At 38.6% G+C, this 19,847-nt stretch overlaps 1 protein-coding gene across 2 annotated transcripts; it reads right to left on the reverse strand.

Annotated features, from left to right (window-relative positions):
• Window positions 8,105-16,522, reverse strand: LOC109713108 (probable calcium-binding protein CML7). 2 transcript variants are annotated; one of them, XM_020237071.1, is made up of 2 exons: window positions 15,937-16,521; window positions 8,105-8,403 (listed from the first exon to the last, which is right to left on the reverse strand). In XM_020237071.1, the coding sequence occupies exon 1, from the start codon at window positions 16,435-16,437 to the stop codon at window positions 15,994-15,996; it is 444 nt and encodes a 147-aa protein (XP_020092660.1). In that variant the 5' UTR covers window positions 16,438-16,521; the 3' UTR covers window positions 8,105-8,403; window positions 15,937-15,993. The 2 variants fall into 2 exon arrangements, with proteins under 2 accessions (XP_020092660.1, XP_020092661.1); XM_020237072.1 differs by lacking the exon at window positions 8,105-8,403 and adding an exon at window positions 8,426-9,130 and having other exon boundaries at window positions 15,937-16,522.

Raw genomic sequence — 19,847 nt, forward strand, 5'->3', positions numbered from 1 at the left:
TATTATCTAATCCCCTCACTGGAGGATAGTTAATACCCCTGCTGCACTAGTTCACATACTACTACTCAGGAGATCATTATCTATCCTAAGTTCATGTCATAGTGTTCTACTACACTAAATTTGAATGCCACTCGTGATGTCATTTTGTTGTAAGTGTCTCGCTACACTAAATTGACATGCCACTCATTCATATTGTAGTGTCTCAACTACACTAGTCCAATGTCGCTTGTTTCTATCATCACAAGTCTAAGTTCATCACTTTATGCCACTATAGGATTCCATGTCACAAGACTCAATCCTCATGCATCCCTAGTCCAAATGTCAAGCCCACAATGCTACACTACTAAGAGAGCATGCAAGGAATTAGAAATGCAACCATCTACTCATCCTATATGCATAATATCACTCTATGAATATGATCAATATAGAACTTAGACATAAAAGGAAACCCGGTTGCTTCGGGATGACACCCCCTACCTTTAGGTGATGTCACGATGCTACGATCTTTATTTCGTGATTTTTGGAAGCTTACGCCGCGTGCTGCGGCAATCTGTACTAAAACAGGTCTTTTCTTTAATATCTTCGCGCAGACTCGACGGATCGCCGAATCGACTTCACCAGCGCATTAGAATACCTAGCAATTAGGTTTACATGGGTCCAATTTAGATCAAACCCCTATACTTTGCAAAACCACATTTAGAACCCTAGATGTTTACTATTGCAAGAATACTCCAAACAATCCTTTGATTCATGCAAATAGCATGTTAATATCACTTAGGGAGTCCTCTAAAACCATTTCTAGGGTATATAAACCAAACCCTAAGGTTCTACCATTAGAGGTTCATGAAGCTTACCTCACAAGCTTCCCTCTCAAGCTAAGAAAGAAGAAAAGGAAATAGCTCAACTCCAAGCCTTCTTCTCTACCAAGCTTGTCTAATTTTCTCCTCCTATCCTCTCTTTGGTAGAGAGAGAGAGACCTTAGAGACAAAGAGAGAAAGAGAGAAAAAGAAGCTTCTCCACTTCTCTCGGTTTGGACACAACCAGGGAGAGAGAGAGATGGGTTCACATATACATATATGCCCCCCAAACACTATTATAATTTCAGTTTAGCAGGCTCAGGTACAGATACCTTTCGTCGGCCCTTCTGAATGTTCGTTTCCGCTCAAATTTGACAGTCAGACTCGATTTTTGATAAATAAACGGAATATATCTTAACTTTTCAGTTTGGACCATATTTGGTCACCGAAAGCTCTACCGAGCTGTAATCTCTAGCAGATAGCAGTCGGATTTCATTTTCCACCTTTCGGGTGTCAAAATAACATGAAATTTTAAATATAGCCTCATAAAAAATAATCCTGACATATTTTCAGATTTTCATAATTTTCTGACACTGTGAATTTTTCGCTAAAATATCAGCCCCGTTCTTTACAGAAAATTCTAAATCTTCTATTTTCATTCCGATTTTAGCACAAGTCATTCCAGACTTATATTTTACTTCTTTAAGTCCAATAAAAATAGTATCTCGCACTATTTTTATTTACACTTAATTTTGTATTAAAATTTGGTACATTACAGGCCCCCTCTGAGAAGCCCGAAACAGTCAAACCTGTGCTCGAATCCAAACAACCCAATTTATATGTGTCAGCATAGTTCGTTACACTCAAGGAGCTCACCAACTTATTTTCGAACTGCTAAAGTAACTTTTGGACGTCTGGAAAAAAAGCTTGAAATTACTTCAATAACTCCCGCAGCTCTGCACTGTGAAACTAGGTGCCCGGTTCATCTTTAGGGCATTCGCTTAGAAAGTCGCCAAAACTTCATTTTTGGCCAAAACTTTATTTTTGGCTGTTTTCAATGCTTAGAGTCTGTTTTCACATCCATTTTTCACGCCAAAACGACTTAGGCTTGACCCAACACTCTACAGATTCATCGTCCAACTGTTGATACTATAGTCATTCCGACAAGTAAGCTTCCGGAACACCATATCCTCCTTTGTAAAAAGTTTCGTCCTCAAAATTTAAACTCATATCTCAAGAAGCATCCTCGACACAGGTAGGGGTAGAACTTCAACATCTCTATCTCCGGCTCCAAAGTAGCCTCCCGCTCATTGTGATTACTCCACAACACTTTTACATAAGGAATGACCTGGTTGTGTAATTTTTTCACCTTCCGAGCAAGAATTCGCACAAGTCTCTCCTTGTAACTCAAGTCCTTATCCAACTCAAGTGGAGTGAAGTCAACACGTGCAACAAATCGAACACTTATCTTCTGAAAGCCGAGACATGTAAGACGTCGTGGATACCAACTAGCCTCAACGGTAATACAATCCTGTATGCTACCGGTCCAACTCGCTCTAATACCTCGAAGGGACTAATATAGTACGGACTAAGCTTTTTGCGAGCTCCAAATCTGCGAATCCTTTTGGACAACAAGACTTCCAAAAACACGTCGTCTCGAACCTGAAACTCCAAGTCTCATCCCCTAGTATCAGCATAACTCCTCTGTCGACTCTAGATGGTCACTAGATGTCGCCACGCAATCCTGGCATTTTTCTTTGTCTGTAACAAAATATTTGCTCCACAAAGTCTTTCTTTTTTTCACCCACTTCACTCCAATGCATGGGTGATCAACACTTGCATCCATACAATGGTTCAAACGGAGCCATCTGGATGTTCACTTGATATCTATTGTTGTACACAAACTCCACCAACCTCAAGTGTCGATGACTACCCACCTCCAAAATATAGAACACATGCCCTCAGCATATCCTCCAAGCTCTCAATAGTCTGTTCCGACCGTCCATCGATCTATGGGCAAAAGGTTGTACTAAAGTGCAATTGAGTTACCAAACAGTCTGTAGGCTCCAGAAATGTAAAATGAACCTCAATCTGGAAAAGAACTTTCCCAAAAAATTAATTTTTCTTGGAATTAAATGGACGGAAAACTAAAAAGAGCTTTTCATAGAAAACTTTTTCTTAGAATTTTTTCACAGGTTTTCCAAAAACTAAACAGCTCCTTAGTAATTTGTGCTAAAATACTTTTAAAAGCATGACTATTTATGTACTTTTATCTTCTATAGTTCTTGGATGTCTGGAATTTTGGAGGTGTTTGTTTTACCAAAAGTGAACGGGTGGAGTTGTTTTTTGTTGCAAATGTTTGCTTCCATTGTTTGGCTCACCATAATTTATATTCAGTTGAAACTTAAACTTCCAATTGGTCTTGATCTAATACTATAAAGGTAGGTACTCTATGCAATCTCACTACCTCGTCTATGTACAACTATGCGAGTCGCTCCCGGGACCATGTAGTCTACACTAGAAGGAAGTGATCATGCTTGGTCAGTTTGTCCACTATCACCTATTGTAATGTACCAGATTTTAATATAAAAATTAAGTGTAAATAAAAATAGTGGAAGATACTATTTTTATTGGACTTAAAGAAGTAAAATATAGGTCGGAAATGACTAGTGCTGAAATCGGAGTGGAAACAGAAGATTTAGAATTTTCTGTATAGAACGGGACTGATATTTTAGCAGAAAATGTACAGTGTCAGAAAATTATGAAAACTGGAGAGTATGTCAGAATTATTTTTATGAGGCTAGATTTAAAGTTTCATATCATTCCGATACCCGAAAAGTGAAAAATAAAACCCGACTGCTATCTGCTAGAGATTACAGTTCGGTAGAGCTTTCGGTGACCAAAGATGGTTGAAACTGAGAAGTTAAGACATTTTCTTTCTTATTAGCTTAAACCGAGCCTAACTGTCAAATTTGAGCGCAAACGGACATTCAGATAGGCTCCGGCGAAAAATATCAGATTCTGAGCTGCTAAATTGAGAATTTTGTTAATGTGAGGGGTTGACTTGTAAAAGGGTATTCTTCCCCTTTCTTCTTCTTCTTCTTCGCAGCCAGCACACTCCACAACACACACCCACACGTATGGAATGGAGGAGAGAGAACCCTCCCTTTCTCTCTCTAGATATCTCCCTTATCTCTCTAGATCTCTCTCTCAAATTCGCGGCGTTGGCGGAGAGCGAGCTTGGGAACGCGTTGGGAGCGATGGTTCGAGTCTTCGTGCGCCCGGTTGAGCGGCGTGCTTTCGACTCAACGTTCGCAGTTCGGTAAGTATTTAGGATTTGGCATTCCTTTATGTTTAGTGTTCTAGTAGTCTCTAGAGTGTTTCTAGCATGTCGCTCCATTTAATCTTGGAATATTTGGAGGTTAATTTAATGCTAGGGCTAGAAATGGGGTTTGGGCAAATAATGGGTTTTGATCTAATTAAACCCTATTGTTCTCTAATTGAAGGTTAGAGATGAGCCATTAATGACCCTAGGTCGCGGATTAGCAGACGTTCGGTGATCGATTGCGGATTCGAGCCGAACCGGGTATTGTGTGCCACGGGAGGCCGATTGCAAGTGTCGACAAGCAATCGGAGAGCATTGCGAGGTGGGTTGTGCTCACCGAAGATACTAGCTCGCTTCTATGTCGAAGTGGAATGCAGTTTTATTATTGATGCATATATGTGTATTGGTAGGCTTGTATGATAATATGAATGCTTGGATCATATTATGCTTGATGATGTTGCCTACCATTGGAATCTACTAGATGAGTATATGCTAGATGAAATGCATGATGACATGTTGTAGAATTGCTAGATGAATGCATGACATACATGGTAGATGAATGCATGAATTAAATGCTAGGTGAATGCATAAGATGATTGCTATGTAATGACTACCATTGGATGATGAAAATATATGCATGCACATATGGTGGATTATGTTGATAGAATATGCATGATGACATGTTGTAGCATGTATTGGATTCATGTAGATGTTGAACTTGGATCGATAACTCTAGGTTGATTAGAGAAGTCGACATTGAAAAACAAGAATGTGTAAACTATAATACTCGATGTGGACAACCAGGATGTCAAGTAGATCGAGTGGCATTTGGACTAGTATAGCAGAAGCACTATGACCTTTGTAGACTAGGTATCCTCAGTTAACGAGGATTGGATCATGCTCACTTAGTCTGTTTTCGCTTGTCGGTGGTCGCTCCACCGAAGCAGTGGTCTCCGGAGTACTTCACACTAGAGGCAGACGTAGTTGTCCCGCAGACAGTCTCGGTGTGCGAGTGCGGATTCCCCTCACCTATGAGATTTTGAGAAGTGAGTCGAGGCGTAACCTTCGGGTTAGCCAAGCAGATTGGGTGACAAGCATATGAGCTGTAGTTGAATCCCAGTAGAGTGGATTCGGTATCCCAGTTGAGTGGATTTAAGGCTGAGGTGCATGTGAGACGTCCTTCACCTTGAGCCTGGCTTTACGCGGTATTCCGCGGATGATTGACTCAAGATCGAGTCGGGTGAATAGCTTTATAAAGGTAGATGAAACCTTGTGAGCAAACAGTAAAGGTAGATGAAACCTTATGAACAGAATTGTAATTGGCATGAATCTAAAATAGAGAAAAACTTAGAAATCAATTGGATGAGCTGTGGATAGCGATACAGAAAGTAGATCTACTTACATCATTGCATGATTTGCATTGTTGCATGTTGCAAGGCATGAACATGATAAATGTTAGTTGCATAGTTTATTTGATGAAAAGTATATATCTGTGGATATTCGTTGGACTAACATGTTGCAGTGTCTCCTTCGGACCTGGTAGGTCGAGCTTTTTCCTTGAATGGCCGTACCCACTGGAAACTATGGACAATAGTTCTCACCCCACGTTGTTTTGGGGATTACAGGTTCACACGCGAGCGGCGTGGCGGTGCGAGGAAAGGGCGTAACTCCGTAGATAGTGTCCTACCACTGAGACCAGAGATAGCAGTACCCCAAGTCGGCCTAGCTAGGGGTATAGAGTGAAAGAAAAATAATATTGTAATAATCTTGATTGTATTTGGAAGAGAAGAAAATGAAAATGTAATATGTAAAAAGCATGTAATGTGAATGCTTGTAATAACTTAGTTGTTTTATATTTTTGATACTTCCTCATGCAATCTCTGAGTGAAATCTGTTTCTGGTTGGAACCTTGCGAATTGTATTGATTGCGATGCCTAGGACGTACAGGAAAAACTCTGTCCGTTCGGCGGTCTGTTAGCGGGCCCGAATCCGACCAAATAGGCGGGTCTCGGGGCGTGACACCTATACTGCATCATAATCACTCTGGGCTCGACTTAATCCCACGACAAAATCTATCATGATATAGTCTCACTTCCACTCCAGAATAGGAAGATTCTAAAGCTTGCCAGTAAGTATCCGGTGCTCGACCTTCACTTACTGACAAGTTAAATACTAAGCAACATATTTTCCAATATCTCTCTTCATTTCATTCCACCAATAATGTGTCTTCAAGTCTTTATACATCTTGGTTCCACACGGATGCATAGTATAATGAGTACAATGAACCTATTTCAAAATCTCCTTGCAGAGCTCTGAATCCACAGGCACACATAGCCGATCTCAGAATCCACAAGCACACATCTATACTAAAATTCCTTGTTTGTCCGCTCTCAACCTTAGCTCGAATCCTCGTTAGGTATTGGTCTACACTCTGCTTCTCCCTGATCCTTGTAGAAACCCCAAGGGACACAACCTCTAGTCCAAACCATCTCATCTCCTCAAGCAAACAACATTTGTCGAATGATCATCATATTCAGACTCTACGCTGACTTTCTACTCAACGCATCTCCCACCAGCCTTATCAGGATAATACTGGATACTTACATTATAGTCTTAGTAACTCCAACCGCCGGCGCTACCTCAAATTCAGCTCATTCTAGATGAACAGATATTGAAGGCTCTTGTGGTTAGTATAATTCTCACAGTGCTTCCCGTGCAAGCAATGGCGCCAAAGGGTCAAGCAAACACCACAGCTGCCAACTCCAAGTCATGTCTCTTGATCTAATAATCACGAATTTATGTTTCCTAGCATTTAGTTCGCTTTCTTTCAGTATTAATATCTCTTGGTTGAATAATTGTAGATTTAAACTATTCGATGGTTACCTATCTACTTCATTGATTTCATATCCGTCGTGATTGTTGTAATTGTTGTTTCTTGTGATTGATTACGTTGATTTTGGTGGTATTTTATATTTCTATGTCGTATATGTATAGGAAGGATTATATCCGTTTGTACAGAGAAGATTCGGTCCACGTGGTAAATCTATGCACGCTCCAAGGTAACTTTTTTATATTAGTTTTAGAAAGAGAAAAAATGCAAATTTTCTGCTATTTTCACGTAAAAGGTTTTAAAAAAAAAAGTCCCATAGCGTTGTGATACGGAAGATCTTTCACTAGTCATGTAACGTGACTAGTAAAAACGCTTCCATCTTAAATTGGGTGGTGCATGACGCACACCTCATTGGGAATGTAGGTGTCGCATTTTTCAAGACGTATTCCTCAAAAAATTTCACAACTGCGGTATAGCATATTTGCAATCTTCTATCTTGCTATTTGAAATATTGCGACCCTTAGGTATCGTTTGGTTCGAGGATAAGCAAAAAATGACTATTCCAGGGATAGATATAAATTGAGGTATAAGCGGGGATTAGATCAATTTTGCGTTTGGATGAAAATTGAATTATTCCTGGAAATAAAAAAAATAGCGTTTGTTTAGGTAAGATGAAATAAAAAAAATAGTAGATTTTATAAATAAAAAATAATCATATTATTCTCTTATTATATTTAAATTTAAATTTTTAAATTTTTAAATATATATTTTTAAATTTAAAATTTTAACTTTGAAATTTTAAATTTTGAAATTTAGATTTTTATTTTCATTTTCCACAAGAACGTGCTGAATAGTAAAGTACTAACATGGTTCATCGAATATAGCACATTTGTCAGAATACTAAAGTAGAAATAATAGGAGGGACAAAGCCCTAACAAGGTTGTAAATGCATATTTGCTCTGTCACACTGGGCCTCTAAAATTTGCCCTAAATTGTAACAGTAAAGCATGAAGCAGCAGCAGCAGCAAAAAATAAGCAATTATGCTGAGCTTAAATATATAATGAAGTTACCTGGTAGCTTGCTCAGATGAACTTTACAGGCCTTAATCAACCCAAAAAAGGGGAAAAAAAATATTACAGCCTCCACACTGCTCAGTCAAAAGGATTTTTTATTGTCCATGTTGCTCATTAATCTGGCATTACCAACAATCACAGAACCAACTAAAAGAAACAGATACAGGCAGTTAAACAAATCACACTGATAACATTGAGTTGAGAATACTAGTTACAATCCAATATCCAGGAAACAAAAGGGACTAGAAGTAGTCCCTCAAAACAAACTAAAAAGATCACGTTCGGATACCACTTGTTCATCAAACACCCTCAAAACAAATGGCTATATTAAATTGCGAAATGATAAGCACCGCCTCCACAACGAGCTTCATTTCTACCTGCATGCAAGAGAAACAGTATTGCAGGATTCAAGAAAGCGATAGCTTAATTCCAGATAGTTCTAGAATAGCAGAAAATACTTAATTATCAGAAGTTACAAATACATGACAGATAGAACATTTCAAGACGAGTTACATATCTTATCATGCTGCCAAAAAGTTAGGGGATGATGTGATTTGTAAGGGAAATGTTCATACAGAAAAATATGGGAGGATAAAAACTGAAAAAGCAAGAATAAGTTGAAGGGGATGCTAGTTCCGTATCTGGGTCAGTGCAGAATGTCCATGATTTCCATGGAATAACAGCAGAAACACAAATTTAACAGATACTAGTTGTGTATCATAATTTTTTTAAAGCTAGTCCAAATGCTAGAGCAGGTCCAATAAAGCAAGAACAAGCAAATTGAGAATAAATTTTCTATAAAAATATTAAAATGGAGCTCCAGCAGAATATCAACATTAAACAAGGGACAGCACATGCAAACCTTTAAACCCATATATCAGTTTACTATTAAATTAACACTAAAATATGCAGATACAGCAACAGTTCACAGTGTATAACCTGAAATTGGACAATAGTTACATTAGAGCAGTTCTTTAGTGATTTGCAACACCAATTAGCCGAAGAATCTTTAATGTTCTCAAGGGATTGGCCAGTAAATAATAAGATTCAACAAGTCAGGCATTCTTTTCCCTTTGCCAGTACAACTTTAGAAACAACTCCAATCTGTAGAATTACCAGAAAAAAAAAAATCTGGTCTAGTGAACACTTCTATATATAACATTTTTGCTGAAATCCAACTACAAATAAGTAATATAAATGAAGGAAATGAGTTAAGTATATCACAACAACTATACCAAGGGAACTTTACATTTGACATGGCCCTAGATCAACCAGTTGCGGCAGCAGATTGGCTGACCAGGCCCTCTGTGCCGATAGACCAACTGATCTGTCGACTCCAACAAAAAGGCTTGGATTATCTGTACCTGTTCTTACAGGCCAACTGGCTGTATCATACTTAATTACTTCATGCTCATTCCAAATTCAAGTGTTTCTAACCCAAAGAGAGTTTAAAATATATGTATATAGGACACTTTCAACTCTGCTAACTTCTAAATGAGGATATTATGAACTAGGCATACACATGGAGATACGCTAGATTGAAATTGCCCGGGTTTTCTTGTATTCAGCTAAAATTAGGTATTTCATTAAGTAACGTAGTTTATGTTGTAATCACAGACTAAATAGAAACTGAAAGACTGTAAATAGCACCCACATGCTAGATACTTGACTCCTGAACAAATAAAGGTTTTTAGGATTGTAATCCTCAGCTAAAACCCACCGCATGCTACAAGTGCCGGCCATGTCAATTGGTATTAGAACATCTACCTCACTACTGCATTTTCATTTCTACTGCAACCATTTAACTAGTCGACTCTCCATACACAACGATTGACATCCAGGTTCAAGTAGCTCCGATCTCCTCCTTCCTCCTTTCATCTTCCATGTGATTGAGTAGAAAATGCTATACTGTCCCTCTACATATGAATTATATTAGTCACTTTCAGATTTCGAAGAACCAGATACATGTAGGACTTAGCATAATTACTGATAAAGGTTCTTATGTGCTCAATACAACAGGTAGGAACTAGGAAGGATGGATGCCCAGGAAAAACATATACATGTCATCGAAACAAAAATAGATACCATCCAGACCTCTACAAACCAATCTACTATGTGGCTTTCACTGAGCGACAGAAACGAGGTTGGAATTCATTGAGCTACAAAAATCTGGTATTTAGATTGTAAGGGCAATTCGGTTGTTTTTCTGCATGCCAGTGATTTTGATTAACATTGCCAACTTTATTGGCTACATCAGCTTTATGAATAACCACATTGTTAGCAATGTTTAAAAAAGCCCAAGGCGCAGCTAGGCGCAAAGAGCTGTTAGAGCCTAGGCGCAAAGAGCTGTTAGAGCCTAGGCGCAAGGCGTAAGGCACAGGTGTGCGCCTGAGAGAGATAAGGCGCACATTTTTCATAGAATTTTGAAATAACCAAGAAGTTCTTTACTATACTTCCTAATAATTGTTAAGTAGCATTAAATACTCTTTAAAATCACATTATCACAATAAATATTCTATAACTTACCACATAACCATATTTTATGAAGAAAAAAATAAAGAAAGAAAAGAAGCCCAGCAACATATATGATAATTTTTTAAATAATAAAATAACACAAATAAAAGTAAAGAACAAATTACCTTTTTGTCTCCAAATAAAGGCCAGCATAAAGGTAACTAGTAATTCACAAATACATGGAAAATTTTAATTTGAAAAATTTATAAGTACAAGATCATAAAAAAGTAACAAGCGTAAAATTTAAAGTTTCAAGCCAAAAATCATTAAAAGGGGATCATATGAAAGCTAAGTGTTCAAGACTCTAAGCCAAAATACGTCACAGTAGAAATATTAATTAGTCCTCATTCCTCAATCATCAATCATCTATCATCAATCATCATCTTCATCATTCGAGGAAGAATACTCCTCTCCTTCGTCAGATTTGTCATTCGATGATTGTTTAGGGTTTTAGATGATGTTAGTTTAGAATTTCAGATTTATTTTTAGATGTTTCAACCCAATAGACCAATAAATATATGGATCCAAACCTATTAGAGCATATAGATCTAAATCCAAACCCATTAGGATAGATATGACGAAGGCACGCCTTGAGCAGGCCTTGCGCCTAGCTCTAGGCGCGCGCCTAGGCAACATCGCTCGCCTGTGGGCTGCCTAGGTGCTGGCCGATGAGCCTAGCACCTAGGCGCGCTTTTTTAAACACCGGTTGTTAGGCAGGTTATATGTTGTCTGCAAATCTTTTTACTTGCTACAATCTTATGTTGAGTTTTCAAAGAGTTTAATTTGCTAAATGGAAAGCTGTCCCTATTGACCCAACTGAGAAGTTGGCTCCACATAGGTTTTACTAATCGTCTTGGCAAACCTTTTTCCAGCAGGAAACAAATGACATAACTTACTGTGGCTTTTGTCAGTTTTTTTCCTTCATACTGCCCCATCATATTTTCTTTTTATTTTCTATAATAACTGATGAGAATGATACTAAAATCCCATCTGCTATTACAGAAATTGCCTAAAGCTTAGTTTAGGCCAAACCACTACCATAAATATCAGGAAAAGTAGGCCAAAATATCACTAATATAGATATCAGGAAAAGTAGGCCAACATATCACTACCATAGCAAACCAATACCATAGATGTTGATCCGCCTCACCGTATATAAACCTAATTAAACAGAAGACCTCTTGACCACCCAAGATAACACTCTACATGGTTTCTATAACAACGTAATATTCCTCCTTGAAGTATGTTTAACTGTACCGTGGTGGCGCTGTTGACAAAAAATAGCTATAAAAGTTGTTTTATTTGCTCTCTTTCAAAAGCTTCTTGCACATAGATGAACTCTATTACCGCATAAAATTAAGAAGCTTTTGTTTCAGCACAATGTGGCATGCTGATACACTCCCACGCTAATGGCATGCCGAGTGCCAACACAATGTGGAATACTTTTAGAAATTGGTGCTTCTAAAAGTATTCTAGCTCAATTCTATGTATATTTTGTGTGTGTGTGTGTGTGTGTGTGTGTGTGTGTGTGTGTGTGTATAGAGTTGAGCTGGAATGCTATCGGTAGCAAACGAGCTCTATTGCCACCCATTTGTTTTCGATGATGGAGCCTTCAAATCGACGATCGGCACCGTGGAACTTGATCTATATCACTTGAAGTATCTACAAATCAAATTCAAATCTTTTCGACATCATTAACCTAATGATCAAGGGGTGTCAAAATTTATAATTTTAATGGTTGATATGAGGCGTTTTCTCGTTTAACGGTGTAAAGCTATCCAAATCAATTGAATTTTGGTTAGAAAATACTTTAAATTATTTAGAACAAGATCTATACTCTCGATCTTGATTACAAAATTTCTATCATCACTTTTTAGAGCATATTCATTTTCAGCCGTTCATTTTTACGCCCACTTGATGAACAAGAGAACAACGGAAAAGTATGAAATTTGATTTCTAGATACTTCAAGTGGTATAGATCATTTTCAACGGTACCGATCGTCGATTTGGAGGCTCCATCATCAAAAACAAATGGGTGGCAACGGAGCCCGTTTGCTACCGATAGTATTCCAGCTCAACTCTATATACCGATATATATATATATATATATATATGTGTGTGTGTGTGTGTGTGTGTGTGTGTATAAAATTATATATCTAGAGTAGGACTTGTGTGCTATTAGGAGCACGGACTACGTACTCCTAAGCCGCTTTCAATGATGGGACTTTCGAATTGACAATTGGCTCCGTTAGACTTGATATAGCGTATTTGAAGTATTTAGAAAATAATTTTTGCAGATTTTCGATATCATTTACCTAATGATCAAAAGGATTCAAAATCAACAATTTTTTAATGGTTGATATATGTCGTTTGCAAATTTAACGGTGTAGAAATATTCAAATTAGATGAATTTTGATAGAAAATTCTTTATACTATTTACAACAAGATCAATATCTCTGATCGAAAATTTTAGTGCTACATCATAAGTTTTTGTGAGATTTTTATTTTCAACCGTTGATTTTAAATCCTTTCGATCACTAGGTAAATGATATCAAAAAACCATAAAATTTATTTTATAGATAGTTCAAATACGTTAGATCAAGTCTAACGGTGCCGATCATCGATTCGGAAGTTATATCATCGAAAACGGCTTAGGAGCACGGAAGCCTCCGTGCTCCTAATAGCACACAAGACCTACTCTCTCTCTCTCTCTCTCTCTCTCTCTCTCTCTCTCTCTCTCTCTCTCTCTCTCTCTCTATATATATATATATATATATATATTACGCATGAACTCTAACATAATAAAAGAATCAGGAATAGGCTATCAGATGCTCATAAAATGGACCCATCTTTTGTGTTGCTCCAACTGAGCTAATGATCTAGTCAAGATAATCAGATAGCTCTTTAATTTTTCAGTAGATATCTGACTTGTCATACCATAATCAAACATACGAACCATGTCTTAACGCATAATAAATTCATAGAGAACTAAAAAAATTATTAATAATAGTCTGTTTTAGTGAAATCGGCCAATTCTCAATACAATTCTAATTGAAGTCAGATTCAGTTAAAAAGCTGCAACGTGCTCTCTCCGGGTCATTTTAGCATTATGTTTCACAAACAAGGATATGGGACAAGGATATGACACAACACTAATATGGCAATACAAAAAAAAAAAATATATATATATNACAGTATGAGAAAAGCTGCAATTCCGAGCTCTGCAAAATTAAACCTGCAGGGATAAATAAAAAAAAAAAAACCCAATGTTTAGATGTTTATAAAGTAGACATAAGGAATTCAATTTCGTAAACTTTGTTAATAAAAACATCACACATGCAGTTAATTTATATATCACCTTTTCCAGAACTCGGTACGTAGCTTGTTAACAACAGTGACTAATGGTTTCGTCTTCATCGTGTCACCTAATTTCTCAGTAACCACCCACTCATTCACCCGGTCCGCTTCCATCAAGCCAATTATAACAGCTTTGAATCGGTGCCACGACATGACGTTCTCGAACAAGATCCAAAATGGAACGAGATGAATGGAGCTGCAGCGAATTGTACAGCCGATTTTAACAAAGAAAAGCTAAAACAATTAGTGCACTTATCTTGCATATATATATATATATCTATATATATATATATATATATATATATATATATATCTGAGAATATGATATATACAGGATGCATTGAAAACAAAATATTCTTAATAATAATATGATATGATAACATACATCAAAACCGGCTTAAATGATCAGATAGCATAAAGCAATAAACCGACTAACTTGTGCAAAGATATAAAAATAGTCCTACATTGTTCATGAAGAAACAAAACTAATTATCAACATCAATCCCGAGTTTATCAACAACAAAATGCATTATGCAGGTGTCATCCAATAGAAAAAAGGACGGTGGGAACTAAGCCACTTGAAATGATTCCATCCCGAATTAGAGCCACAAGAACTCCAGTGTATCTATAAAGTACCGCTTGAGTATTTGGTATCTTTCAGAATCTCACAAAGCTGGATATTCGTATTAAGTATACAACACCTATTACACGTGCCAGAAAAGTATCAAACTATCAATATCCGATATTAATACAAACATGGCAGCTAAATGATGTATCTGTCCATTATAACTCTAGCTGCATGGCGATTTGTCACTTACTACTAATTGATGACTAAAACTTGAAACATATTAGTTTCAGGGATTAGGCAAGATGTTCTAAACAATTCTAAGCTGACTTTTAAATGTCAGGTTTAACTTCTAAAAGAAGCTAGCTTATTGTTTATAATACGAGCTACTATGAAAAACATAAAATCTCCTTCTGCCTTCATAGTAAGTCAAGAATGAGAATCAATGGTTCAAGCTCTGTTGAGAAATGCAGGTGTTCATTACCAATGAAAATAAATGCAGGTGTTCATTACTAATGAAAGCCACAAAAACAACTTACTGCAGAACCATTTAATATACTCCCACCACTAAATTTCAACAGTATTGTAAATAGGTAGATCACTACTTAGAAAGTAGCATTAAATTGCCAATCATATATCCTTTTTTTCTTTCTGAGAACAAGTTGTTTCCTACATGTAGGTATCTAGGTATCTAACTATATAATGTGTTGTTCGAACATCACACGGTAATCTTGTCCTATAATACCTTTAATTCTAAAGTGCTTCATAATTAATACAAAACGAACACCTCCCAGACGAATATATCAATTAAATGCCCAAAGCAGTACATAAGTACCATAACCTTTCTATGCGATCTAGTGATATACATCAATTAGAATTTGACTAATCACAAGATAATTCAAGCCCATGCAATAAATACTTAAATATTTGAATGAATTTATCAAGGAAATCATAACATAACATGCCAAGAAATCTTGGTCTGCCAATGATAGAATTGCAAACAAAACAAAGTGTAGCAAAGACAGAACACATTCCAAAGTTTTGTTAACATAGCGTGCCTAATATTAAATGAAGCTGATTAAAAAAAATTAAAAAAAACGAAGACGGTTTTCACACTAAAACAATCATAACTTGAAGAATTTCCCCTTCTTTATGAACAGGATTTTCCTGATCCAAGAGGCCCAGACTTCACCAATGTCAATCAATCCTTCAACAACCACAAGCAGAACGCAAACAAAGTTTACAGATCTAAAACCCGCCATTTCAACAGACATCTGCGAAAATAAACCTAATTAAGATTTCGCCAGATCTCGTTCAAAGAACATTGGATCCGTATTTAACCACAAATCACCAGATCCCGCAAGGCACAAACAATCAACAATCAATCTATTAGAAAAGAAAGGAACAAGCACAAGAACAGGAAAGAAGTAGTAGTAGCAGCAGCAGTAGTAGGCGTAGCAATCTGAAATCGTACCGCTGGGAAGGGAAAGCTTAGCGGCATGGTAGTTGAGCTCTTTTTTCTTTCTTTTTTTCACTTGGCGGTCATGCGCTGGATGAACTCCTCGTAGCGGATGGTGCCATTGGGGGCGACGTCGACCTCGCGGATCCACTCGTCGAACTCGGCGGGGTCGAGCTTCTCGCCGATGCTGGTGAGGACATGGCGGAGGTCGGCGACGGCGACGACGCCGGTGCCGTCCTTGTCGAGGACGCGGAAGGCGTCGCGGAGGGGGCGGTCGAAGGGCTCCGGCCGGAGGTGGGCGCGCATCAGCTCCAGGAAGCGGGGGAAGTCGAAGGGCGCCGTCAGGTTCTCTGCCGCCGCGATCTCTTTCAGCTGCGCCTGCGTCGGGTTGCCGCCCAGCGACCGCATCAGGATCCCCAGCTCCGACGGAGCGATCCGCCCGTCGCCGTCCGTGTCGAACAGCGAGAACGCCTCCCGCATCGACGCCACCTGCTCGTCGCTCAGATCCTTCCCCATCTCTCGCTCCTCCCTCCTTTCTTTCTCTCTCTCTCTCTCTCTCTCCCTCTCTCTCGCCCCTTCGTTTTCTCTTAAATTTGAGTTAGTTAAAATGTATATACACTCCCTAAACTTCTAACATTATTTTAAGTTGACCCCCTGAACTTTAAACACATTTTAAAATATGAACCCTGAACTTTTAACACATTTTAAAATATGAACCCCTGAACTTTTTCTTTTTTTTTTTCCCATTTGATCGATACCCTCTCATGTTACTAATTGTTTGTGTAAGAAAGTGAATTCTCGAAATACGAGAGTTGAACTTCGTTTAGAATCGACTGATGGTCGATTGGGTACGCTTTGGAAAGACCGAAGGCGTCAAAAATCCAAAATGTGCATTAAGGAGGGCCTCGGAGAGCAAGATGCGAAATCCTGCAAGTTGCAGAATTTCTGCTCTCGGGGACCGGTCCCTGGTGTGAGGGACCGATTCTCGTAAGCAGGGGTGCGGCAGGGAAGCCTCTGCGCACCATGTTTGCTCTCGGAGACCGGTCCCTGGTGGGACAGACCGGTCCCCGTATGCGCAGCTAGCGAAAAGAAGAAAAAATCGGCTAAGTTCTGAGAGTTCAGCTCTTGGGGACCGGTCCCTGGTGGGACGGACCGATCCCCGTACGTGTGGAAGCTGGCAGAAGAGCTCTACCCGCAAATGTTGCTCTCGGGGACCGGTATGTCCGTAGAGGGACCGGTCCCCGTGCCCGAAAACTGCCGAGTCTGGGCAGGGCATGAGAAGCAAAGTGGAGGGGCTAAACTGCAATTGTGACTTGAGTTGGGGGTATAGAAGAGAGAACACTCTCTCTTTCTCTTATTTCACACCCAAGCCCTAGCTCCCTCTCTCTAAACTCTCTTTCTCTCTCTCTAGAAGATAAAGAAGGAGGAGATTTTGGTGGAGATCAAGACAAAGGGAAGGATTAATAGCATCTTCTTCTTTCTCTCCACCATTGGAGCTTGCTATAGAGGTAAGCTCATGAGAGCTTTCACGGTAGAACCATTTTGATGGGTTTTTATCTTGTAGAATTGGTTCGATTGGCTCTTTTTTATGCCAAATAGAAGCTTTATGCTTGAATCTTGAAGCTAGAAGGGGATTCTTGCTTTGGTTGGAACCTAAAGCTCCAAATTGGAGTTTTTGAAAGCAAAGGGTTTTGATCTAAATTGATCATGTGTTAACCTAATTACTAGGTGTCTAAACGTGTTGGGAAGATCGATTCGTCGATTCGTCGAGCGGGTGCGAAGATATCGCCGAAACGAGTGTTCGTAACTTCGTGTTGACCTGAGGAGTCGAAGCGGCGTTCAAAAATCACGAAATCGACGCCATAGCCTCGTGACCTAGTCGAAAGGTGGGGGGGTGTCATCCCGAAGCAACTGGGCTTCTCCCTATGTCTAAGTATCTCAATGTTGATCAGACTTCATATGTGGTATTATGCATAATAGGGTGTCTAGTAGTTGCTTTTACTATTCTTGCATGCTCCCTTGTAATGCAGCATATTAGGCTTGGCATGTGAACTTAGGGTGCATGAGAATGAGCTTCGTGACATAGAACCCTATAGAGATAAGTTAAATAATAACTTGATCTTGCAATGACGAATATGATGATATATGACTAGAATAGTCGAGATATTGCATCGTAACGAGTGGCATATGAACCAAGTAAATAACTTGACGAGTGGCATTAGAACTTAGTGTTAAGAGAACACTTATACATGTTGGTCCTCGTGACTGAGTATCCTCAATGGAGGAGAATTGGATCATATTCATACAGTCTGTTCAGCGCTTGTGGCTGTCGCTTCGCACAAGTAGTGCGAGCTCCGGAGTCTTGGCACGTGAAACGATTGGGATAGCCTATGTGGGGTCCCAAGGGATAGCCTATGTGGGGTCCCGCAGACGATCCCTCGGGTGGTTCGAGTCCCCCTTCATAGACTGATTCGAGATGTGAGTTGAGGGCGCGCCTACGGGCCAGCCAGAGAATTGGGTAATAAACTCAAGAGAATTATGCAAATTGGGGATATTGTGCATATTGAGCAAAGTAGAGATGCTTTCATACTTGATGGTGTTATATATAGTAGCATGTTAGCAATCGCATGGCTATGTTGTTCACTCTTGTTTCTCAAGGCATAGTAGAGTATTGCAATTCTTTCAATATGCATCATTTACAGTTTCGGATATCTATCTATCTATCTATCTATCTGCTTATGCCTGCTTAGACCTTGTGGGAAGATCGGCGGAGTCGGCGACCGAACCCACTGGGAATTATATTTATATAGTTCTCACCCCACTTTGTTGCAGGGCCTAGCGAGAGAGCATCAGCAGAGGACCGTGGTAAGGGCATAGCGCCCTAATTAGCTAGCGGCTTCTATTTTGCATTAGAGTACCCTCGTGTACCTAGAGATGTGATGTATTTTGGGAGTTACTTATGTATTTGGAGATCAAAACATGTGTACATTCATTTGAGAGTTACAAAATGTAAACTTGATGTGAAAGAATGGTTGAATGATGTAATAGCTAGATGTTTCTCTCTTTATTTCACTTGCTTATACTTGTGGATTCTTGCTTTTACTTGTTAGCACTGGTGGTGCTCTACGTGATCATGTATGTATTGAATTTAAGTTCCTCGGCAAATTCTTGTACATGATTTAGTTGTTTAGCCTTGAGCGAACAGGGGAGATGCTGTCCGTTCGGCATCTATTCGACGTGCCCGAACCGGACCAAATTGGTAGCGGTCCCGGGGTGTGACAGTTTGATTTACAATTTTCGGTAAACTTCAAATACCCCCATATGGTTTCAGGCTTTATCATTTTAGTACTATGTGATTTAAAATATATCAAGTTAGCCCCTGTGATTTCGCACTTTCTCACTTTAGCACCCTGTGGTTTTAAGTGTATCAAGTTAGTACCCTATAATTTCATTTCTCTTTTTATTATCCATTTCACTAATTTTTTTCGTTAAATCAATGACAAAGTTAAAATTAAAAGGTACTAAAGTGAATATTCGATAAAGTTAGGTAAGGTATCCGAAGTTTTTTGTATATAATTTAACGAAATATTAACGGAGGAAAAAAAATAGTGACAAAATTAAAACTAAAGGGTACTAAACTAAATATTCGATAAACCTAGGTAGGGTATCTGAAGTTTTTTGTATATAATTTAATGAAATATTAACAGAGGAGTTGACGAAAAAAGAAAACTGAAACCATATGGTACTAAATTGATGCACTTTAAACCATAGGGTACTCAAGTGAGAAAGTGCGAAACCACATGGTACTAAATTGTTGAAGCATAAAAAAAAAAAGAAGAAGAAGAAAAAAAAAAAAGCAAATTTAGAAAATAACACAAAATACTCCACATTGGTTTTCTATAGTTCCAAAAACGCTAAAAGATGGA

Source organism: Ananas comosus, linkage group 7, assembly GCF_001540865.1.
Source record: "Ananas comosus cultivar F153 linkage group 7, ASM154086v1, whole genome shotgun sequence".
NCBI classification, from domain to species: domain Eukaryota; kingdom Viridiplantae; phylum Streptophyta; class Magnoliopsida; order Poales; family Bromeliaceae; genus Ananas; species Ananas comosus.